This window comes from Homalodisca vitripennis, chromosome 6 (genome assembly GCF_021130785.1).
Source record: "Homalodisca vitripennis isolate AUS2020 chromosome 6, UT_GWSS_2.1, whole genome shotgun sequence".
Classification (NCBI taxonomy): Eukaryota; Metazoa; Arthropoda; class Insecta; order Hemiptera; family Cicadellidae; genus Homalodisca; species Homalodisca vitripennis.
In genome coordinates, this window is record NC_060212.1 from 150432647 (window position 1) to 150459650 (window position 27004).

The following is a 27004-nucleotide window of genomic DNA, read 5'->3' on the forward strand; positions in this document are numbered from 1 at the left end:
CCTTGTTATTAATACGAGGATTACAGAATCACTTTTTCGTTTACTGACTGCCCTATGCTTGACTAGGTTTCATTAAGTTACTGTAAGCCAGTTAGTAGAATAATTATAAGGTTTTGTAGAACCAATACACTTTGAAGGAAACAGGATGTTTTCTGGATAATTGCCATCGTTCAGAGATTCAAAAATATCATTATCGGGTTTTGTGAATCACTGAATGTGTGGAAAATCTTGTTCCCTTCTCAATCCTTCCATCGTCAAAAGCAAACTTCAAACAAATAATACAATATCTATGAATTGACGCATTTGAGGTAAATTCTGGAAACTGGGGGCTATCCCAGGTAGCCGCAGTTTCCATAGTGAGCTTGCATACTATACAATACAGTCTGTATTGTAATACAGTAGACGTAACAAATATAATTTATTAATCAATTACGTTTCTTATATGTGTACTATAATAAGAGTACTATTTTAATAAAAAAATAAGTATATTGTTCTTTTTCTATCTCAAAGTTTCTCTATTAGACTTCTGCCCATATAGATCTTTTAACTATATGGCCTGCCCAAATGTAATATTGTAAAACATTATAGCCCTACGCTACATTTCATTATTCATTATTATTTATTGAAATTTAAGCACTTGAGTTAACATAATGTTCGTCTGAATCACTATTAATCACAACCAATACGTTTATTTAATTATTCGTCAGACACATTAGCTGAAAGTAAACAAATATTTCATTTCAAATATTTAGTTTTGAAGTATAAATTACAAATGAAGCATTGTGTAACGTTTCAGCATTGGGCTAGTATTTACCTCATTGTAAACCTGTTCACTATTACCATAGATAAAGGATTACATAGGTCTGTTTCTCTGTGATACTAGAGTTAGTGAATTCTTAAGTTAGGGCATGATTTTAACGAACGGAGAATAAAGACGTCCTAACACAAACTTCTTAAAAGTAAAATAAACAATAGAAACATTTGGAGCGTTCGCAATGATGAGACTGTAAATTAGAATAATATATCATTACTCAAATTTTGCACTTAGAAGTTTTCTATAGTGGTCCACCAGTAACAGGACGAAAGGAATAGGAAGTTAAATATTCTATTCCTACCACCATCATGCGTTTCTTCAACCATAGCATTATTCGGGATAAGCTAGCCTAATCGGCCCCTGCACGAAGAAAATATAACAACCTTTAGTTTTACATAATCATCCTTATATAATGGAGCCGAGATCAAATTTGCATTATATAAGCACACAATCTGGGTATTCTTTATATCAATAGAGGACCATTACTTTTTTTAAAGAAAGAAATCGATTTTTAGTCACACATTTAGCTAAAGGTCGAAATGAGAGGGTACCAATTGAGTTAAGAATATATAATGATAACTTGTAACAAATATGTTTTTTCTTGTTCTGTAACACTTAATACCGCCCGTCAGGCACATAAATAACGCCAGACAAACAGATAAAGAAATTAAAAGACGCAAGGTTGCAGTTTTCTATATGTGTTTTCTGACGCTGCTTTAACATTTATTCACGTCTGACAGTTGGTTTTAAGGGTGTCAAGATAGGAAAGATATGATCTGAGGAAGAGTTGTCGTTTTATATTTGTAACCCTTTCGATGTCCTTTCGTTTGGACATTTACCGAGCTAGAGCGGCTGACTATCGATTTCTTTCTTGGGGGGTAAACGTCTCTAGCGATTTCAAGAAACCCCAGTGTACGTATATAATGCAAATTGGCTCTGAGCTCCTGGATTATAACTCCTACTCTGTTATAAACAAACAAATAACATAAACGTACATGCATTATTTGTTCGACTAACACAAAGAATTTAGGCAAACATTGAACTTTTACCACTCGACAGATGTGTCTATAGACCATTTTGAGAGGAGCATTTTTCTGAGCAATTGTATTTTTTTGCTGTTTTTGTCAATAAATATAGACAGAATAGTGATACTAATACAGGAAGAATTAAACTTTATATGTTTAAATAACAATAATATGAAAGACTATTGTCTCAATCTGCTGATATGGAACGAAAAATGCTCCTCAATTAGTATCTATTAGGTATGGTATTAAACTTCCACAGGATCCGATCTCTAAAGCTCCTTATTGCGTTTACGGCAACTAACATTAATCACGATGAAATATGGTAAAGTAATATATCAAAATTCTAGAAGGTCTGATCACGAATAATAGAGTAAAAGAGAAAAATAGTCTCGAATGTTTAAGGTATGAAGAATTTCAATTTCAAAGTTAAACATTAAACGGATTATTCTTACCGTGTTTGGACGATAATTATACTCATATTTATCAATGAAGCAGTTTTTGCAGTTGGTAGATTTAATATTAACCCAAATTTTAAAACGTAAATAATAATACAGATTGTTTTATTATAAACCACATTAACAATAACTTGTGAAAAGAGCTAATTAATTTTAAAAAATAATCACAAGAAAAAAAACAGCGAAATAGCATGGTGTAAACCAAAGCTGCATTTATATACATATAAATTCAGTTCAATCCACTGGCCCAGTGGTCTACTGGAGTACTGGATACTGGTACACCGGGACGACCGGGTACAGTCCATTTCCATTCAATGTTTATGTCTGCTCCTGCTGTTTACTAATGGTTGATTCTTATGGTTATGTTATAATTGTTTTTAGTTCACAACTTTTAGTATATTAGGCTAGGCTATAATAAATATAGCAGTCTAGATTTGTTACAATTTACTAATAATCAATGTAAAACTGAAATCAATTACAAACATATTTGTATAAATAATATCTTATTTTTAAAAAAAAAAAACTCCTAGGTTAATCCATTCAAAATGGAATTTATCGTAGCAAGTGTGGAAAATATGAAGTTTAACATTGAAATAGCCTTAGAAGAACAACATGGAGCATTGCCTCTACCTTTTCCTGGAATGGACAGTGAGTTAGCTACTATAATATTCTTAGTTAGATAAGACTACATTCATAATTTAATGGTAAATAACAATCAGTAAATATTGAAAACTAACCTAGGCTATTAATTTTAAATTTAACATGCAATTTTGTTAGATCTATTTAATTCTTAGAAACCCTCAGACTGTGTCACTATTGTAAAGTTTCTTACTTTTTAAGCATTCTCAGAACACGGATAAAAAAATAGGCTATGTCCACAGATAACACTGATGTATACACACAGTAACTTACACAAACAGAACAACAAAATATTGAAAAGCTTATGGGTAGAGTACGATAAACGGACCGAGTTTTTTATATCAGTTAGTATAATCATCGATACTTAATATTCATTTATCGAATATGCGTTTATAAATCATATCTTTACCCATATTCACAATCCTATTTTAAATTAAAATAACTAATGTAATGCACATAGTGATAATGTTATAATTAATAAATGAGCTGTAACGATCAAACGAACTATTAGAACTGGAAATAGTAAAAACTCAAATATAATAATGTTATGACAACAACATAAAAACATTCATAACAGGAGATACGAAATATGTGTAATTATTTATATGTTTTCTCATGTGTAACAATGATTAACTTTTCGAGAAGTGGTTAAAGCATATTAGGCCTATCTAGAAAATCGTACTTCTCTTGTGCATAAATACTCACAGAGATGATCTGCAAGCAGGTCGGCTGATATGTCACTTTTTAACTTTTATTTCAAGTCCTCCACGAGCTTTCGACTGTCTGTTATAATCTATAAAATAAAATACTTATATTATACGAAAAAGTGTTTATAGTCGATGCACGTTAGTCATTGTTCAAAAGTATCGATTTGTTATATCGACAGTTATAATTAAGTAATATCATTTGTCAGTATCAATATAAAAAACCAGGTCCGCTTATTGTACCCCATCCAGCGTATTATTTATTATCTGCACCCCCAAATACTAGCCTAGGTGTAGGCCTAACAAAAGTTTAGACGTAGGCCTGTTGCGAAAAAAATGTTAATGTTGTAATATTAAGAAGTTTGCCCTCGATGGCTCTTTTGTCATTCTCAACTGGAACAGGAAATTTTATTGCAGACTTACATTATATTTAATTCACCTTGTCAGAAGTCATTTCGGTAATTCTAAGCAATATATGGGTCAACCTCGATTTTTCTCATATTACAATATAATGTTCCAATAGTCAATTAGAAAAGGAAATGACTAGAATTTCTTGCCGGAAAGCAGTTATAGGGAGCAGGCAACTCATATTACAATATAATGTTCCAATAGTCAATTAGAAAAGGAAATGACTAGAATTTCTTGCTGGAAAGCAGTTATAGGGAGCAGGCAACCGCGAGAATTACCTATTAGTGATCAGGGGCACTGACGTGATCTGGGCTTCAAATTTGGAACTACTCGAGTTAGTTTTTTTTTTTCCAAAAGAGCAAGCAGCGCGAAGCGCTGCGCAGCGGGCAAGCATCGTGCGTGATCTTCGTCTATACTGAATTGATTCAGGCCAAAGGAATGACACAGATTCCTTTACCAGATTTTTACGGAGATTTTGTATTGGGCGGATTATATTGGTTTACTTTGCTTTCCAGCATGTAATTATGTGTTTAAAATTGTTTTACATACATTACCTACATTATATTGTAATATGTAATAACAATGTATCAGAAATTTTTAATACAAAAAAGGATCACGCACGATGCCTGCCCGCTGCGCAGCGCTTCGCGCTGCTTGCTCTTTTAGAAAAAAAATTAACTCGAGTAGTTCCAAATTTGAAGCCCAGATCACGTCAGTGCCCCTGATCACTAATAGGTAACTCTAAGCAATATATGACCGTCTGGCGGTTGCCTGCTCCCTATAACTGCTTTCCGGCAAGAAATTCTAGTCATTTCCTTTTCTAATTGACTATTGGAACATTATATTGTAATATGAGAAAAATCGAGGTTGACCCATATATTGCTTAGAATTACCGTCATTTCTCTAGAGTTGGCTGTACAGTAAAGCCAACTACCACCCATCCACTATCATCCACTATTACTATCGATCATCCTGTGATGTCCATCACATTTAATTCAAATGAAAATGTTGTTCCTCAAGAGAATCTATAGGTGGTCTGCTGTGAGTACATAAATAAGACATTACATGCTGTCCTGTGATATGCACACCAATGGCATCAAATTGTTACTATGAAGAGATTGCCATGGTGGTCTCTAGTAGGTAGGCTATTGTGAGTACGTAAACATGACATTACATGCTATCCAGCTGTGATATGCACACCTAGCCTATCGCATCAAATTTAAGTGACTATGCTGTTGTCATTGAGAGACTGTAGGTATAAAGGTCATTAAATATTTTCAACTAATTTTTTTTATTCAATAGTTGGCACTAAGAAACTCAGCTATTACATCACTGATGAATAAATATTTGAGTTCATTACTTAAACTATCTTCAACCTAATTTAAAAACCTAAAAAATGATTAATTATTTGTTAATGAGTATTTACATGTCCCAGATTTTAAAAACTTTTAGAACACTTGTAGCCAATCCAGGACTGTCATAACTAAAGTAGTACAGCTCTTGATACATGGTATTTTAAATTCGTATTTTGAAGAATTTTGTAGCCTAGCCTAAGTTTAATAACTTAAACTGTTTTTAATACAATATGAATGTATTTAATTTTCTTTTGTTTTTAGAATCAATTGCTGGAGTGTGTGAATTTTTCCCCAAAGGAACTTGTATCAAAGGAACAGCTTGCCCTCTGCGACATGTCAAGGGAGATCGAACTATCGTGTGTAAACATTGGCTCAGAGGGCTCTGTAAGAAAGGAGATCTTTGTGAATTTCTCCATGAATACGACATGACAAAAATGCCTGAGTGTTACTTCTATTCCAGATTCAGTAAGTAGTTATGAATTTTTACCTTAAATGTCTAAGACTAGTGGTGTGATTTTTAATTTTGCTATTATCTATCATTTATTTTGATGGAACTGATCCATTTGTTGTATTATATTAATCAACTTCATGGCCATCACCTTTTTGGGTAAAATATTTCAAATTCAAATTCTGAATATTTAATTTTTATCTAACTAAACACACTTAATGACACAGTATTGAACCAGAAGCAACATGAAAACATTTCTGTAATAGCATAGTAATTTACATGCTTAAAAAAAGTACATGCATCAATTTGCTCACGCACGACTTCCCATATAGTTTAAACTTTACAGCAAACTGTAGGGTACTTTTAATTGTTTTTATTGATACAGTTTTACTTGCAGATAATTTAAAGTGTTATATTCTGAAACACAGTTAGTCAAAATAAACAGAGAATTTCTTTGTAAAGATTTCCTGTTGAAGGTAAATAAAAAATTAAGCATGAGCAAACTTAGTTAAGATATAGTAAAACTTGGTTTATTATCACTGAATACATCCTTTTTACCTAACAAGTTTTCTTATTATTATAATCATTATGTTAAGATGCTTGTCACAACAAGGAGTGTCCATTCCTTCACATCGACCCCGAAAGCAAGATCAAAGACTGTCCATGGTATGACCGAGGGTTCTGCCGCCATGGACCCAACTGCCGACACCGGCACGTGCGGAGGGTGCTGTGCATGAACTATCTTGCCGGATTTTGCACAGATGGACCTGATTGTAAATATATGCAGTGAGTATGATTCATCATCGCAATACCACAATATCATAATTTAGTTTAATTCAGTTTTGTTCCTGAATGTGTAGGAGTTTATTTTTTCAATGATAGTTAAAAATGTTGAGTAGTCAACACACATGGAATTGATCATTAAAATGTTAAAGAGTAACTAAAGCAAAATCATCGTAAAATGGTAGCCTTGAGTGTTTTAGAATTTTTAGTTTAGCAAGTTTTTAATGTTCCAGTCGTTACAAGCTTGAAGTTTTTAATTCCAATTAGAACACAGATTTGTTTTTTTTAAGCATTGCTTTTTGATGTTATAGATAAATATAGTGTTGTATAAGTTGATAAAATAAAGAAATTTAAATAAATTTGTAGCATTTTGTTTTGTTGAATTGTACTGAAATATTTACACTCTTAAATTTAAGGGCTTTAATAAAAAAAAGTTATTTGAAAACTATATTCTGTTATTTAATTTTGTTTTTGTTTTTTGCTTGAATAACGTACAGTGCTAATACCATTAAAGTCATTTCCAATTTATATTAGTCTTATGCTGATATGCAAGTGTATTTTGTGCAGTCCAAGGTTTGAGCTGCCGGCAACAGATGTCATGCAGAAGGAAGGCAAGAAGGTGGTGATTGTCTGTCACTTCTGTGGAGAGTCAGGACACAAGGCCATCTACTGTCATAAGATGCCACAGGAGATGAAGGACGCAGAAGCTAAACAACCGGTATGTTCATTTTATAGCGAAGATGTAAAATTGTAAGGATGTTGATTTGTAGTTCAAGACATACACAACGTAAAAAGGCCTTCTGAATGTGTTTAAATTAGAATCCATTTAAAAACTAATAAGAGTGCCACAGCACTAAAGCATGAGCAACTTAAATTATGAATAAAGAAACACAGTTACCAAATCTAAAATCAGGTGCTTAGTTTTTAGTTCTTTTTGATACCATTGTTAAATCATTGACAACCAAAGTACAATATGCATTCATCCATCTAATCACATTGTAGCATTTACTAGGTTCTGGACTATTGATGTAAAAGCTAGGTTTATGTATATTTTCTTCGCCTTTGGTATGTAAAAATCTCTCTAATTGTGATTTTTTTCTGAGAATTTGGTTTAAATTAATAATAGAAAAACTAACAAAAAGACTGCTGATGGTTACTTTTTATAAATACAACATTATAAATTTTAACATTTAATTTTAACGTGTCGAAAATTGATTTTATTATGCATGTTTTATTCTAAAAAATATTACTTATTAAGAAAAAGTATTTAAACCAATTGGACACCTATTTTACTTCTTTTTTTTCCAAAATGCATTTTTGCACAACTCCAATGATGGGGGTCCTACTGGACATTCTCTGATATTTCCACCCGAGTGATATCACAAATATTCTTCACTTTAAAAAGTTAGAAATTCTTATATACCTAAACAACTTTTTAAAATGTTAACTGCCAATTTCATTCTTGATTTTATTTAAGTTATTTGTCAAATGCTTAATTTGTTTCCTTAAAAATTAGAATATGGAGAATTTTTTGACAGTTATATAGTTTGACCTGGTGTCCTGAAGTTATTAATCTATCCAACCATTTATTTGTCCTTTAGACTAAAACAACTCAATTGATCACCAAGACAGGAGAAGATGGCAAGGAAATTGTTGTTGCTGTCAAACCTACATTGAAACCTCTGGAAGAAGTCACATGCTTTAAGGTAATGTTCTGTAATTGTGGTGTCATAAACAGTTTACAAAATTTCTGTCTATATTACATTACTGTTTAGTTAATTATTGGAATAGGGAATAGCCAGTTTATTTGTTGATATTATTACATATAATTTAGGTATTTGTGATGACATGTTTTATAATCCATACATTCAAAGTACTGGAAGAAACGTTTTGTGTAGTTTGATAGCATAGACCTGATTTATTGATTTACTTTTACATGTTTGAAATAGTTCATAAAATTACAGTACAATTAAAACATATTTGAAAGTACTGTCTCTTGAAAGTTTTACAATTTTATAAATCTCAAATATTTTTATAAGCAAACGTTGATATTATGTGATTATATTTCGCTAATTTTCTTATGTAAATGTAAAAATTTAAAATGTTATATGATTTTTTACTATTTTTCAAGCAGCTTGAGAATAAATACTGTACAGTAGAATAGTCAACTATCCAAGCCCCTGGCCTGGCTGGTGTTGTTTTATATATATATATATATATATATATATATATAAACAACACCCATTTGCATGACTCTACTGCTATGGTTTAGGTTGAGCAAAAATGGTACAGGATTAGAACGATCGGTAGATTGTAGATTAGCATCTATTGGTTGCAACCATATCATAGTCACGTTTCACTTTAGTCAGCAGTTTGCAGATACAAATGGTCTTACAGTGTTTTAAGTGTGTATTGTTAATGTTGTTTCATACCTGTAACCATTATTATTTACAATAATATTTATTAAATATGAGTTGGTAAATGTAAAATGTTGTTTCTTTAGAAGCAAAGTTTAAATCAATTGAACTAAAACAATGGGGAGAGTATAAGGGCTGTTACAGCTGAGTTAGGTGCTGAGGAAGTGGGTAAGAACTGGAAAATAAAATAAGTAATATTAAATTGTCGGTACTGATCTAAGTGAAAGTGCTGATGATAGTGGCTAAGCAAGAAACAGACGAAAAGCATATATGAGCTGATGTCAGACACTAATTCTTTGGTTTTTTTCCAATGACATGTAAGTCTGACTACTAGACCAATGCTTTATACAGAGGTTTAAATTTTCATGAAAGATTTAAAGATGGCAAGGAATTTTTTACAGCTGTGATAGCTGGATAAATAAATGGAAAACAAAGTATTTTGTCTGGGAATTCTCACACCAAGGGTGAAACCCCATCTGCAGACCATACTATAAGGTTTAGTTTTTATTTGAAACTGGGAGAGTTTGTTTTAATGGTTTGAAATCTGTTTGAATTTTAAATTGTAACAAGACTGGATAAAATCACTGAAAGTTGCCTTCTTAATAATCATTTACATCAAGACAGGAACAAACAGCAGCAGACTATAAAAAAGTAAGGAGAGGATCACAATCCTTGCATGTTACAGGATCATTTAAACTGAAACATTTACTTATCCGCAAACCAAAAACACAAAGGGCGTTTAAAAATCTTAATGTTTTTAACTTTGCATTGAAATTAGAAAAATGCTTGCTCAGAAAGAATGTACTGAGTGGGTTTTTTTAAGTCTTTTGGTCTGTAGTACATAGTCAATAGTCTTTATTCATATTTTGTATATGCAATACAATCAAAATAGTATTTCAAGAAAACAAAAAACGGTACTTTGGGATTATACCGACCACACCCAGACATGAATCGTTATTTCACATTTCGTTTCTACTGATTACTAGATTAGCGTAGAACAATATTTCGTCAATATAAAACAGGAATTGTCTTATCGCAAACACCTCCCCATCCTCAGACAGAGGTCAAAGTCGAGCGTCTAGTAGATAACGTGATTGCAGAGTCTCGCCGCCCGTTCAGCTGGTGCATCGCTTTGTTGTACTTCCGTGTTTTACCTCTACATTTCTCCAAACACAAAAATTCAACAAAAACAAACATTTACCAAACTAAACTTTTTATTAAAAAAACACTCAAAACTTGTTTTTATTCTTGATCACATTCCGCCACCCAAAATGCGAGTGCCTCCGGCCATCAGCGCGGGCTTCGGCAGCACCTTCGGTGCTGCCCCGCGCTGATGTCGACGAAAGAAAAACATCCCTCGAGATAGTACCTATCAGTAAAATATCAAATTCTAGAGGGGCTAATCAGAAATATAAATTGAATTGTAATGGAAAGGCAATGATGTACCGTGCAAATCACGTGATGCCGCGCGGCCTGCCGTAATCAGGATTCTCGAGAAAGATAAGATAACAGCGACAACAATACCGATCACAATACCTGGAAATGCTTGTAAGTTTGTAATTTTGTAATTGAAGAGTTGTTTTTTTCGTTCTATCATGTTTGTTTCTATAAATTTCTATTTTTTGTGTTCTTCATACTGGTGTGGTCGGTATAATCCCAAAGTACCCAAAAAACCTTCCATAAAAATCCCTTTGATTATATTGGTCAGTGTCCTATCACATTCAGACATCAATGAATTAATAAGCAACACACGAAGGCAATGATCCTTCCACATAAGGACAAATAAGGATGTGACAATATGTTTAGCCATCACAAAATTAAGAAGAAGAAGATACATTAAGGATTGTTCTGAAATTTTTTTTGTGAGGGTTTGAAAATCTTAGCGTACATCGAACAGCATGAAGAGAGCACAGCCAAAGTATTAGTTAATACAACATTGAACATGTTGTAATGTGTTGTTGTTGTTGTTGTTTAACATGTTAGGTAATGTTTCTTCATCGTTGTTACAAAGAAAAGAGACAAGAGCTTAATGCAGGAATGGATTAAGACCTATTTGCAGATTGTAATTTTATTTTTAACTGGTATTCTATCTTAGGGACAGTAATACAGTACTTTATTACATATAAACTAACCATTTTTATCAAACCATATTGAATGTTAGAACATTTTACCGCAATCTGTTTTACCCAAGTTTTTTCCATATATGAGGTAGTCCCAGATCCATTTAGCTTGTTTAATCGGACTTCTGCTGTATAAGTATTTTTATTACAACTTATTGCTAGTCTGGAACCTTGAGTGAGTGAAGATTTGGTTGCCCAAAAATAGCGCTGCAAATGAAAATAAAATATTTTCTTTAATACTAAAACGTTATTTTTCAGTCACTTCTCTTTTTCTAAACCACCTTTTTTTCATAATGTTAACTTTCTCGTCTCACCAAGACATTCAAAATAAGGAGTTTTAAGATAATGATTGTAATTTGAAATTCTTCAGTTACATCCATCCCCAGCCCCTTAGGGAGGAAAATGTTAAAACTGCTCTTAATAAATTAGTCCATTGTATCCAAGAAACTTACAAAAAAAAAAAATGAAATGTCTTTAATAGTAAAAACGTTACCAGGAGGTGTATGTAATTTTTCAACCACTGCAGAAATGTACTATGTGATGAATAAATATAATTTATTGGAATTCTCAATAAACCAGAAAAATTCAATAAAACCAGTTTCATTATTCAATAAATTCAGTTCATTGTTAAGAAAAATTGTTTTTTGTACATACAACTATCGCTGCTTTCTTAGTGTGCTTGTGTCTTTTTATATTATCTTTGATGTGTTTTATCTTCTTTTACTTTTATCAGCTGTTTTACATACAATGCAAACTAATTCTTGCTGTTCCTCAATATTGCTATTATTGGTTTTGTTATGGCTTCACTGTAGTTTTACATATCTTTATTTGCATTTTCCTATATATGAGTTTTCTGCCAAGTACTTCTGTATTAGTTTTCACAACTATCAGATATTTTGATAATTCTTATACAACTTAGGATTAAGAAAATCCTGTCAATATTAAATTATATTGTTTTGCTCTATTACTGTTCAGTAAAAATTAACCAGAAAAATATTTTGTAGTCCACGATTTGTGTTGTTCATACTGCAAAAGCCGTATCCGTAAACCATAATATAATCCATGTTGAAGTATTTTTTCAAATAAAATAAAAGTATATTCTGAATAGGGCCTTCTTGAATTAGGTTTTAAAAAGTTTTAAAACTTTGACATCATCCTCCGATATTCTTTATGGGGCAAAAGGGATCATAAAAATATATGGCACATGTATTTAGCAGAAATGTTGTTGGAACAATGAAAGTATTTAGAATCCTGCTCCTAGTTCATAGTTAAAAATGTGTTTCACAGTCAGGACCAGTGAACAGGCTTACTGTCATTGATGATCTGTCTGATAATGTGTATTTCAGATTGATGGTAATTTAACATTAATAATGAAGAATCTAGTACAATATCATTAATTAGTTTTGTCTAGTTTCACATAGTGAAGGGTTTCCTACGAAGCGTGTTCTATTATGGTGTATGTAAAGTAGTCTGTCCATTATATACAGGATATAGTTTTATGAATGGCCACCTGGAAATATTTTTTAATGGTTCAACTTAAATTAAATGAACAAGCAGTATATTGTACAAAAGTAATGTACAAATACCAAATTAATGATTTGTATTTTTAGGGTTTTTAATTCAGCTGTAACACTTCTGTACCCATTAATCTTTTTTACTATCTCTGAGGGAGCGAATGCCTTTTTTACTGGTGACGTAAAGTAGTATTTTTTCCCCGTTTGTGAATTTTTTTAGTTTTATGTGAGAAACAAAGATTATTCCGAATATTCTCTACTTAATGAACATTTTGATGTTTGGACAGTGTTCACAAAAATACTTATTCATGTTAGTTCATTTTAAAGTAGTTACTAGAATTATTACATACATCTAACAATGTTTTTTAATATTGGTTTTTCTTTTTTCAGTGTGGATGCAAAGGTCACTATGCAAACAAATGCCCTAAAGGACATCTCGCTTTCCTAGCCCTAAGTCAAAATCAGAACGCCCCGCCGCCATACAAAAGATAACTTCAAGACTATCATATGTATTTTTGTGTTTTATTTTTAATCATTATGAAATCAGTGGAAATCGCCATAAATGATTGTTTATTTGTACAGTGGGTCTTAACCTCTTCTCATCTCCTCTCCTCTGCTACTAATGTTTGTGTTGTTATTAGACGGTACACGTTGAATTTTCAATGAGTTTGTGATATTAAGTGATATTAAAGATAGAATATAAAACTTTATAAATCATTTAAATATGTGTTCTAAAATTAAGGTTAGTTACATTCAGACATAGGTTACATCAATATTCTTAACCTTGGAACTACTAAAGTCGTAATTTACGATATATTTTACACTCTTTTGAACTGGTTGAGTCATAATCTCCGACTTGTTACACATCAACTAATTACATCATAATTCTGATTTTTTATCATTTTAATAGAGAGATTCCACGCTTTCTAGTAATATATTCCATTTACTTTGATATATATAAAAATATATTCCTTTACTGACCACTAAGAGCTGACGACTAAGCGTAACGCAAGCTCTGCAGCTGTTGTTTGAGACAGCTGTTTGGATGTCTGGTTTTAGTTTTATACGATTCTAGTCGTCTGTTGTGATTGAAAATGAATTGTGAATTGCCGTCTAGTTAATTTCATCCTACATGCTACCACAAGCTTCAGCACTTTTTTGTTGGGATAAAAAGGTAGAACGGAAAAGAATTAATTTTGAAGACAGTACTGTAGATACTACTTCCCTGTTTTCCGTTTTGTCTTTAGTCATTATTTTGTATTTTAATTAAACAAAAGTATGTGTAACTATATATTTTCTTAATAAGCATAAAAATGTGAACATTGTGTATATTTTACAGTCTTTAGTAAAAAATAAGTGATTTTCTGTTTGAATGAAATGAATAAAAGTGGTTTTTTTATCAAATTTTCGACTTCGGATCTTCAAATGTGTACCATTATTTAGTAACAATAATTTAATTTATTTTAGACTATACAGCTTATTTTAAATAATTTTGTGTATATCATTTTATGTTTGCTCAATGATAAATATATACAATTAAAAGATAAATAGCCTACGCAAAACATCAAAATTGTGTACTAGATATCAAATGTACGGCAGCCAGAAGGTTACAATAAGATTATTATTTAAACGAGTTACCAAGGTAAACATCTGTTTTAATAAGTACCACTGGTTCTCGAGTATTTTTTAAAGATTTTTGTTTAGCTGTATATATTTTAAGTTACTGCTAACTTACATTGCTCTTAAGTATTGTATTTTTTCTATAATAATCAGCATCATCTCTAAAATAAGTTGCATAAAATAGTTTTTTATTTTATTAGTATATGTTGAATTAACCATTGAATGATAGGATATTGGTATTTCATCTAGCATTAATAATAAAGATAAGATTGTACTGTACCTAAATTAACCAACTAATTGTTCATGCTTGCAGTGACTGCATTTTATTATGATTAAGACCAATTAGATGCTTTGAAAAGTGTTGGTTTCAATATGTAATGTCAAGAATAAAAAATTTTGATACAACTATGTAACTCTTTAGGTGTTAAAGATTTTCTTAGAGAATTGCAAAGTGTAATGAATAAATACTTGATTCTATTTTCTTTAAGACTCAAATGGGCTACACATACTGGAGAAGAATCTGCAGTAGAAGGTGTGTTGCTGTGCCTTTGTCCTTGGCCACTGAGGTTGGTGGCAAGGCATCGTACATATAACAATGTATGGCTACAATTGTGGGAGGTAGAACCGCATGCATAACCACACACACAGACTAGGCACTACCACCTTCCCTGCTTGCTGATTACACAGACCAATGTGTTACAAAGACTGTTCAATTTTAGCCTGCTCCAGTGGAGGACACAGCTACATATCTCCAACTGTATCTAGATGTAGGTAGAGTAACTACAGAATGCTGCAGTGTGCTTCCAGGTCAAGGAAGGTCTTTGAATGTAACTCATAACTCACTACAGTGACTAACTGGTTTATGATTGGTAATGAGGTGAATAGAGCAATCGGCAATGATTTTTTTTATACAGGCAAAGTTAAAGCCACATAGCTCTTTCTTACATTTAACCTGCAACAAGAAATGAACAAATAAAACCTTATGAATAAAAACTCAAATAATTAAATTTAAATAACATGGGGCTTTATAATCCTATTGGTCCTGAATCATCAGAACAATGTATGGCTATAATGCTTCACTAAACAAACCAATTCATCAACTCCTACCACCAAAGGAAGTTTCCCTGTTGAGTTTTTCCTACAAGAAATGAATTTACCATACTTTATTCTGTCTGATCAATACAAAATTTGCTCTCTGAGTTCAAATGAGTCATTTTCCAGCACACAACGTATAGTGAGGGTATAACTATAAATTTTATAATAAAAAAGGAAAAAAATTAACTTTTCTTTAGCCAAATGTTTTAAGTCACATAGAACTTGCTGTTCAGAAAACCTTGATGCAATTGAAAATATTGTTAAATAGGGTACGTAGGAACCTCATTGTAACTATCAAAAGTTACCACTGGGATGTGTGGACTGCACTAATATTAAATTATAAAAATGTTTATATCACAAATTCATGTTACGATTATAAATATCCTTTACTACATTAAAACAAAAAATATTTACCTTTGTGTTAAAATTTTTATTTTAATCATTTTTTAGAAACAAAACACATAATGTAACTAGAGATTTATACAGCTCATTGAACTTGAAGTTTAGTTATAGGCCTAAATAGGCAAAGCTGATACACAGATCTTATTTTGAAATATCATGTACATATCAAACAACAAGATTAACTCTGGAAGCGTCGACCGACCCATTTGGTGTCGACTGCGTAACTTCCAAATTGCGATCGGGTCGATTCATATTTTGCCGCCAAAAGCATTATTACCGCTCAAACGCCTTCAAACAATACATCAATCGAAAGCCTATGAGTTATTTTTTAATGTTAATGGTCTTTGGTTTTGTTTTGGTTGACAATCTGTGGTTTTAACATATATGATTTTGTTATCCTCTGTATAGCGGAGATTGTTGTTTGTAAACAAATAATTTTGTTCGGAAAGTGTTTGTGTTCGAATAGAGCAAAGTTATACCATACGCTTATTTGTTATATAATACTTCAGAATGTGTTATCCTTGTAGATTTAGTAATATTCGTGACATTCTAATGGAATATGACATAGTTGAGTCTGAAGTAGAAGTGTCTTTATTTTCTTTTTGTTTTTTATCCATTTTGAAGTAAAAACTTATACACTGATCTACACCAACTAACTTCATAAAAAAGGTAGAAAATACATTAATTTGCGTGCGAGTCAATTTTATTACGGTTATTTCATTGTGTTGCTTAGCAACTGAAAATGGGCAAAATTTTGCCGTGGTACTCTTCTTCTGCAAACAATTTTTTCTGAACATCACAACACTATAAATTATTATATGCACAACTAAATTTCTAGTCGTGGATACAACTATTTCCAAACCTGGTGATGGGAATAAACAATTGAAAACAACTGATTCATTAACATGTTGGGAGATAATTCCGGAGTACTTATGAAATATTTGTTGCCTTGTTTCCGTATCAGACACAGGCTCAGAATTAAGATGGATTTGGTCTTCTTCAGTTGTCTTGAAGTCAATAGTTTGCCGGTTAATGTGTCAAGAACGAATCAACGTGCAGTAAATGCCCGTGATTTAACCATGCGTTTACTGCATGATTGAATATCGATTTTTATATGTAATGTGTGTGTGTGTGTATATATATATATGAACATAATTCTTGATCTATTTTAACTTTCAAATTGTAATTGCATCATATTGTGACGTGATCCATTGCATGTAAATGTTTAAAGATGAATAAAGTTATCTATCTATCAACATGCTCCTTCTGATCAGTAGAGTAGGCGGATTCGTTTCGGGTTATACAAATTTTCAGTTTTGGTTACTTTTTAGAGTGACGAATCAAAGTGTTCATCTAAATAAGTAGAAGAAGAAAGTTCTCTAGGCTACCGCAAAGAAAATGTGGATGGACGACCATTGTTTCTGTGAATAAAAGCATGCCAAGGGTTGGCTTCAATTTATTCGATTTCTCTTACAAGACCCCTCATACTTGCTATTTCTCACATTGCGTTTAGCAGGCACTGGTCCAGAAGTCAACAAATACGGTGAAGCTATACCATGCCCAGTTTGTCTTGGATGAACAAAAATCATTCGTGTAGAGTTATATTCATAGTTGAGCACAACAGCGATCGCACTGCATGTAAAGATTCCTGCAGTACGCCCTCCCAGTCTTGTACTCGAAAATTTCAAGTCTTCAGGGCATAATTCATGGTTTTTCATAGAATACCATTTAGGCGTTCAACTTGGAACTTCCTAGGAGGAGGAGATATTCAGGTAGTCGCAAATTCCGTTAGAATGCAGGAATTATTTGACGACATGTGACATAAACGGTGCTAGAGATGTAGAAAATATTTTAAGGCATCCACAACAGTAGTTGAAGACTCATCTCAACAAGCATATTCAAATATAAAACGAGAAAATTAGTCTCTTATTAGTAGTAGATACACATTTCCGTTTGTTTTGGAAGCTTTGAAATCGATGTTGAGCTGCTCAAAAGGAGAAGTTGCCTTCTCAAAAGTTGCGCTAGATTTAAGAAATCTGGGCTTAAGCTCACATCGAGCAATTCGCCGTGGCCTTTCTAATGTCAAGAGAATGCGATCAATTCTTGCTTCTTAACCAGTGGATCATAATGGTAATTCCAGGATGACAGACTGGTAAAGCTGACACGAGGTCAGTGACACTACCATCATTACTTGTCAGCTTTAACATTTGAGTGACCGTACGATAATGAATGTCATATATAAACAGAGCCAATTCTATTCTCCATAGAATTATTTTATTGTCTGTAATCTTACTTATAATAGTTTTTATTGAATATAAAAGACAATGTCTCTTAATTGGTAACTAGGTAAACATGCTTCCCGAGACGTAACGCCCTCCAGTTCCTTGAAGAATCTGAAACTGCAACTGCCCCTTTTTTGTTGATAAATATCCATTTTCACTTATTCAGCGATCTGGAAAAAGGATGCAACTGACGTCCCTCTTAGATGAAAGTTGCTATTAATGCTAATGCATCTGTATCCACCAACAAAGAATATTCGTTGTTGTCAGATTCTGCCATTTCATTCTTGAGGTTTCCGAAATCAGCAGCAATCCTAGAATCCATTGGATTGAAGTGCAGTCAGGGAGTTTTCTAATTTTATACAAAAACCCGTATCATTACTTTGTTTGTGTCTCGTTGAAAACAGGCTATCCCATTTGTTACACCAAAGGGAATACAAGTAAATTTACATAACTTATAGTGTCTTGAACGTCTTATGCTCATTAGAAATAGAAATATGGTGATAAGAAAACTGAATGCTTGGAACTGATATGCTTGTAACACAATTTCTTGAAATATCTTGTCAATATTCCGTAAGGGATATGCATCAAGGTAGGTATGCTTCTTTACAATTTTAGAGTATCTACAACAAGACGCCTTTTACGACTTTCATATTCTAAAATAAGCGCCTGTGCTCTCCAATATGACTAACTTGGTTCAATGATCCCTTCCGAAAGAAAACCATCGACTTTACTATCAATGAACTCATATCGGTTTTAAAATACCGACGAGATTTAGTAGTATAGGCCAACAGTCTGATGATAGACGACTAAAATAGATGATTTGACTTAATATTAGTTTGATAGATTAGAAAATATTCAAGGAGGTTAATCATACTATCTTTATACATTCGAATTGTCTTCTTAAATGGAGGCAAATAAGTTAATTTTATGAAGATTTTGAAAACTGTGTAGACAGTTCCATTAAAAAAAGAAAACGTTACATGAATATTATATATATATCCAGTCAAATTTTATAATTTATGTGCAACGGATTCCATAGGAAAATGTAATATAAACTTGTCTTTTCTGCTTCACTTAGAAACGTATTCTCGCCACGTACTATGGGAAGAATGATCGTCCAAAAACTAGAATAGTGACCGGATTAGGGAATAACGACCCTTTCAGTGTTTAAATTGCAATGATGGATGTCCGTTGCCCCACACTACTGGCCGAATGAAAATCATCCAGTGTCTACTCTTATATACTCTGAAGAGACGAGATAGTACAGATATCAAAATTCCAGATGGCCTGATTTCAAATGCCTTAGCTTGAGACCATCAATGCAATCTGCGGCTCCTCGGCCTACTGGCGATAAAAGATATGCTCCCACGAGTATCATCTAGAACGTTTTGAATTTCTTTATGGTGCACACATTTACATGCAATAGAAACTGGATTCAAAAGAAAATTAAACTTGTTGAATTATAAAATGAAGGGATAATGAAACAAATTGCAAGATACACAATTAATATAACCTATAAAGGCTACTTGTTTTCATTGGTGGTTTGAAATAAAAACTTGGAGTGTGCTGTGACTTCTATATTCCTCATCTTAAGTTTTCCGTAAAATATGCACTGAATATGTATTTATTTAGCTATACTGCAGAATTAATAGATACCCTGAACACCATACCGTATACTAATCATAATAATAACTTGGGCAGTATTGATTTTTTTATTTTAACAGACTCTTAAGCAGTTGTGTTAACCGTTTAAACTAGTTTTGATGTGTTATGAAATGGATTAAAGTTTGAACCAAACTGAAATGGTTTTATTCCATTTAAAACAACCTGGATGTCCAATATATGTGTACATCTGATAAAGTTTTTCAGATTCCTGAGTTGTGAAAGAAGAGGAAACACGAGAAAAAGCATCTGCTACATTTTCTTTGACAGATGAGTAGACAATATTTTAAGTGCATGGTGCTAACTCCAGTCACTATTTCAGGATTTTAATGTTCTTTACTTTTCCATTACGCTTTTGGTTGAACATGTACTAAATCGACTTTTGATCTGTAATCAGTTTGAACCGCATCCGATCAGGAAATGTCTCCTCTTTTGAAGGGAATCAATTATTGCAAGGACTTCATTTTCAATTGCCGACATTTGAGTTTATTTACAGTGAGATTGTATTTCTTGATTACTTCCATGAATCTGGAAAGATTACAATTATGTTCACCCTGGTTTTGACCACCTATCCAGATAAGCAAATATATCTGAAAGATTTTCTGATTCTATAATCTGAACAAAAGTTCTTTGAAAACAAGCTACGCCATTTGTAACCCCAAAAGGAATACGAGTGTACTGGTAAAGTTTCGTTAGCTTCGTATGCCGTGAATGGCCGTTCTTTACGACGGATTGGAATTTGATGACATACTTCCTTAGATCAACTGTATTAAATACTTTGTACTGAGCAATGTTTGAACACATTTGTTTGAATCATTATTCTAAATGTGACAAAGGATATGCATTAAATTGTGTGAACCTGTTAACAGTTTGCGAGTAGTCAATGCACAAGCGTCTTTAGCGTCCATTATTGATGACAATTACTTGGGCTCGCCACGGCGACCTACTGTGTTCAGTAAATTTCCTTCCGAGAGCAGTCTTTCAACCTCATTTTTATGAACTTGCTGTCTTCTTCAGGGGAACGACGGGACTTAATTGTAATAGGTTTTACATCATTGGTCAGATTACTGAATAGTAGCGGTGGCTGGACTTAGGCACTAAGAAGGTTATATACATTCAAGGACGTGCGTTCTCCGCTAAACTGTAACTTGTCTTCCTTGGCAGCACATATTTCTTCAGTTAAGTTTTCAAATGTTGCTTTCTAGTGCTTCCATTGGTGATCAGCATGGTTTTCATTTGGGTCTCGGTATAAGCGTTCTGGTTTAAATAATTTTTCCATTGATTAGATGCACTTAATGTAATATAATTAATACAATTAAGTTGAATAAATTCTTATGAAATAGATTAAAGTTTGAACCAAACTGAAATGGTTTTACTCAACTTAAAACAAAGCTACATTTAGATAACAGGATTTACAGAAAATAAACAGGAAACATAAATTCAGAGAATAAATAACCATCAGTTTTAACGCACAAAAGATATAACATAATACTAAATGATGGACTTACAAAGCATGGTATTAGACTATTAGCATGGTATGAGTCTTCGCCAGTCAGTGGCACCGAACGGTTGGCTGATAAGGTCGCTCTTATCTATTCGTTGCGAATACTACAGCGTTCGGTTCTATCCTGTCGCACGGTGCATGTTAATGCTTTAATTTTCATGTTATAGTGTTAATATTTTAATAATGTCGGCAACCTGTGGCGTGTGTAACATTTCAAATAACGCCAGTGATCACATTAAGTGCGTGGGTGTGTGTGGAAGTGAGTTTCATCTTTCCTGTATAACAAAGAAACATCCTGATCTTATTAAAACTCGTGGCTCTAAGAAGGAATGGTATTGTGTTGACTGTTTGAGGACTGGATCTACGTCAAGTAGTACTACGTCTGCCGAGGGCACTACAACAATAACTGTGGAGTTTATGAAGAGTATGATGGAATCATTTAAGGATGAAATATTTACGGAGCTAAGATCCCATTCTGCTCAGTTCTTAGATTTCAAAAACTCTTTAGACTTTTTTTCCACTAAAATGGATGAGGCGACGAGAAACATGGAACTTATTAAAAAACAAAATAGGGAAATTATAACTGAAAACGAAAACAACAAACTGAAGATTACAGTTCTAACCAAGAAGGTGGACGATCTAGAAACTAAGGTGAGGGATATGGAGCAGTATTCCCGACGTGAAAACATTGAGATTAATGGGCTTCCTGTTACGCCAGGGGAAAACGAAGCAGAGATCTTGAAGGACATCGGGCGAGCTATCGGCGTTGAAGTGGACGTAGGTCAAATAGTAGCGGCTCACCGAGTACCCACATACAACCGGGCACGAACACAACCAATGGTGGTCCGTTTCTCGTCAAGACACCTGAGGGACACGTGACTCCAAGCATACAGAAAGAAAAAGACATTACTGGCTTCTGACGTAAATAAGAGCTTCCCAACAACACGAGTCTACATCGGAGAACACCTAACACCATCAAATAAACTGTTCCTCAAAAGCCTCAAAGAAGTGGGAAGGGAGTTGGGGGTGAAATACGTATGGTGCAGAGAAGGGAAGTTTTACGCCCGGAAGTCTGACGGTCAGCCGTGTATTGGCGTCAGGAACATCGAGGATCTGCGCAGGTGGAAATGAGTAAATAATTATTCCGACTATTATTGGAACATTTTCAAAGAAGTGAGCTTTTTCAGTTGTGTTTTTTGTTTGCTTATTTTATTAGGGGATTAGCTTGTTTTGTTGTTGCTAATATTGTTTACTTTATATCATTTTTAATTTTATATTTTTAAGATATATCGTTTAATAGGTATAAAAAATCACAGATGTGATGGTAGTTTAATTTTTAATTTTTCAAATAGACAAAGAGGTTCTTTTATTGATAGAAAATTATATGGACTATGTCCCTTTTGAATTTCATACCAAAACCTAAGGATTTAAACATTAATTTAGCGGGAAAATTTATATACAACTGTTATCAGTGGAAAAAAGTTTTGTTTTATTCATAATTTAATTTTCTTGCGTATTATATTTACTTATATTTATTTTGGGCAAATTTTTAAATGCACAGTAAATGTTTATTGTAGCACTGCTGATAGTTATTGTCCTTGTTGTTGCGGACGATATTACGGTTGGGTAACTAATATTATTGATGTTGCAGGTAAATTTATACAGTATATCTTGCAAACAGTGTTGCAGTATTATAAGTTTGCAGTATTAGAAGTATATTCACAGTAAATATAGTGCTTAGTAGGAGCTTTAAACATTAGGTCAATGTACAACTGTTGTCAGTGGGAGAAAGTATCGTTAAATTCATAATTTATTTAAGGCGTAAGTACTTTAGTATTATATTTACCTATGTCTATTGGGGCTTATTGAAATGCTCAGTTATTGATTATTGTAAAGCTACTGATATTGTTTATCCTTGTACAAGTAAAACCTTGCACTAATGATAATACTATTGGGTAACGAATATTGTTGATGTTTTGAAATAATTTTTAAATGTATTACCTGGAAGTGTAGTTTATTGACATGTAAGGAAGTAATTATCCGAGTTAATATAGATTTGATTGATGGATGATATAATAAGTGACAGTGTTTATTACTCAACTTTAGACAATTCAATTTTCAATGAGAGAAACAATGAGGTTAGGGTAATTCACATCAATATTCGTAGTGCTAGGAAAAATTTTAATTTATTCATGGCAATATTTAATGATTTTTTTGAGAAATATTCTCCAAGTTTCATAGTAATGAGTGAAGTATGGATTTCTGAATCGGAAGTTGGGTTGTTTTCAATACCTGGCTACTCTTGCTTTGCCTGTTGCAATGAGTCATACAGAGCAGGTGGGACGTTGGTTTATGTCAACAATAGTATTTGCGCTAGGCAAGTCGCCTGCCGGCTACAATCAGCTGATTGCACTCTAATTGAGTTCAAGGTCAACCAGCTTCAGTTTTCGTTACTTGCTGTCTATAGACTGCATTCCTTTTCGAGTGAATATTTTATAAATGAATTTCCGCAAGTACTTAGGCTATTGAAACATAATGCATTGATTGTCGGTGATGTCAATATAGATATATCTCAACAAAATCATAGTCAAATTAAGGATTCTTTTTTGACATTATTGGTAGGTAATGGTTTTACTTCTCTAATTAACAGACCAACTCGAGTAACTCAGAACTCAAAAACTTGCATAGATCACATTTTTGTTCGGCATAATAACATATCTCAATTTAAATCAGCCATTTTTGAAATTGACATGTCAGATCACTATCCAATAGGATTGTCCTTTTCAATTAATGATTTAAAACAACCACAAAACCTTCTGAGTTCTACATTACACAAAAGCCATATTGATTTTGCAAAATTAGCCTCAGATTTAGAGACAACTGACTGGAATTTGATTCTGAACGATTTTGATTGTAACCTAAGTTTTGATAATTTTCACAATACATTTTCTGAATATATAAAAAACAATACACATGTAAATACATTTTCAAATAATAAACTTGGAAAAGCCAAACAAATAAGCCCATGGATAAACTATAACTTGCTCAAGCGAATTGAATTGAGAAATAAACTTTATAAAAGGTTAAAGATACAACCGTATGATGCTGATCTAAAATTATTTTATAATAACTTCAAAATTAAACTATCACATGATCTCGATTGTAGAAAAAATCAGTATTACAAGAATTTACTTGAACAATGCGGTAACTCTCGAAGTAAATGGCAACTAATTAATAAAATGACTGGCCAGCAACAGAAATCAATTCATAGGATTAAAACTAGTTCAGGTCAGGTAATTGTCAATGAACACGAAATTGCAAATCAATTTATTGAATATTTTACTAGGGTTGCACGTAATAATACCAATTTCAATACTATTTTAGATATAAGAATAATAAATAGGCAAGTGAACTCACTGTATCTCAGGCCAGTAGACTCGTTAGAAATAATTGATATTGTAAATGGAATGGCAAGCAAGGGATCATCTGGATTTGATAATATTAATATACTAACTGTTAAGAAAAATATTCATTTAATAGCCGAGACATTAGCAAAATTAGTTAATATAAGTTTTATTAATGGATTATTTCCAAATAGACTAAAACACGCTATTATAGTGCCCATTTTTAAAAGAGGTGATCCTGAATCTGTTGAGCAATACCGTCCTGTCTCCTTGCTTTCTATATTTTCCAAGCTTTTTGAAAAAGCTATGAGGAAAAGATTACTAGATTTTTTAGAAATAAACAATATTCTATCTCCTAAACAGTTTGGTTTTAGAAAGGGAAACAGTACGGAAGATGCTATAAGAGCTCTCATGACAATAGTTAATCACAGTTTAAACTCCAATAAAAAAGTGTCAGGCCTTTTTATTGACTTTACAAAGGCCTTTGACTTGGTTAGTCATGACAATTTATTAATAAAATTGGAGGCAGTTGGAGTGAGAGGGGCTGCGCTTGGTTGGTTCTCCTCATACCTTACAGGACGCAAACAACAAGTGCGTATTATTAAGGCTCTAAGCGATGAGAGGTCTGTAGACATTGGCATACCGCAGGGATCTGTACTTTCCGCCGACTTGTTTGCAGTTTTCATTAACGACCTTTTATTATTACCGTTTAAAGGAGAAGTAATTGCATTTGCGGATGACATCGTATTTGTTTATTCAGCCGACAGTTGGAATGAAATACGGGCTTTTATAGATCATGATTTACTATTACTTAAATCATGGTGCGATTCAAATTCTATGTTAGTCAATGCAAATAAAACCAAATTACTAAATTTTGATTTAGTTGGATATACTTTTTATGATCAAATCAAGTATCACAACTGTCAAAATACTTTGAACTGTAATTGCGATTTAATTGAACAAGTTAACGAAATTAAATATTTAGGAATATTGTTAGATAATAGAGTATCGTGGAAAGCTCAAGTCAATGCATTGAATACTGAATTGCGAAAGTCTATTCGATCATTTTATTTTTTAAGAAATGTATGTGACACGCATTTTTTAAGAACGATATATTTTGCACTAATACATTCACGGTTACAATACGGAATTGAATTCTGGGGATCCGCTTTTGACAACTTATTGAACAAGTTAAATGTGACTCAAAAATATATTATTCGTATCATTTGCTTCAAACGCAGAAGAGATCATACGGATCAGCTTTTCAAACAACTAAATATTTTAACAATAAAAAATTTGTTCATATTCAAAGTTCTTCGGGCTTTTTATAAGAGGAGTGGCAACCGGGGGACAGAAAATTTATTCTATCAAACTAGAAATGTAGTAAATCGCCATTTTGTAAGACCGAGGGTGAATAAATCATTTTTTCAAAAACTTTTCTCTACTTAGGCCCAAAAAGTTTCAATCGTTTGCCACAGGAAATTAAAAGTTGTAATACTTTGGTTTCCTTTTCTAATAAACTAAAATATTGGCTATTTGATGCTACAAGTATTGTTGTTCTGTTACGGTAAAAATACATTAGAATTAGGTTCATGAGTCCATTCCTATCAGTGTGAATTCCGTCCTTGTGATAAGAACCCTATTGTTATTCGTCACAGGAGCTGCCTGTTACAGTGTTTTTGTTTGAAGACTAGACAGTTAAGACATCTTTATTTTGTTATTACTTTAATATTAGTTTTAATTTAGTCACCATGTACTGGATAAAGGTGACTGTAATTTTCCACAAATGTTTTGAATTACTATTGTAAATATGGGGAAATAAAATAAATATTATTATTATTATTTTAAATATATAGTATTTGAATTTCTCATATTTAAAAGCGGGCATTCCAAAAGACTTTATACTACACAGCAAATTTAATGAACATTTCCTAAGTTTGAATAAGGCAGGGTGTTATAAACAAATAGTAGGCTCAGTTTCAAAGTATACGTGGTTCATAAATTAATGTTAAATTTAAAATACGGGATATAATTAACATGCTCTGGATATGATTTGGACATGAAACATTAATGGCAAACTTTATACCGTCGGTCAATATTTTACACTAATGCGTGTAAAATGTACACGCATCAAGACATACATATCCCATGGTCATCTCGAGATGTTAACATTTTTACATCTCCTGTATGATTACGACAAAAACAAAATATTTAAGCTAATTAAGAAAACGTAAGGAATTAACCCTCAGAAATTACGTGAAATGTTAAAATTCATGATTTAGAAATTTACAAAAAAAATCAATAGCTTCTAGTTTATGTAACAGAAAACATTTATTCCACCAGCAGGCATGTT

At 32.6% G+C, this 27004-nt stretch overlaps 1 protein-coding gene across 1 annotated transcript; it reads left to right on the forward strand.

Moving 5' to 3' along the window:
• Nucleotides 1-2592: 2592 nt before the first annotated feature.
• LOC124365009 (cleavage and polyadenylation specificity factor subunit 4-like) lies at nucleotides 2593-13263 on the forward strand. The gene is made up of 6 exons (XM_046820885.1): nucleotides 2593-2942; nucleotides 5662-5865; nucleotides 6445-6634; nucleotides 7199-7349; nucleotides 8233-8337; nucleotides 13073-13263. The coding sequence occupies exons 1-6, from the start codon at nucleotides 2840-2842 to the stop codon at nucleotides 13172-13174; spliced, it is 855 nt and encodes a 284-aa protein (XP_046676841.1). The 5' UTR covers nucleotides 2593-2839; the 3' UTR covers nucleotides 13175-13263.
• Nucleotides 13264-27004: the final 13741 nt, after the last annotated feature.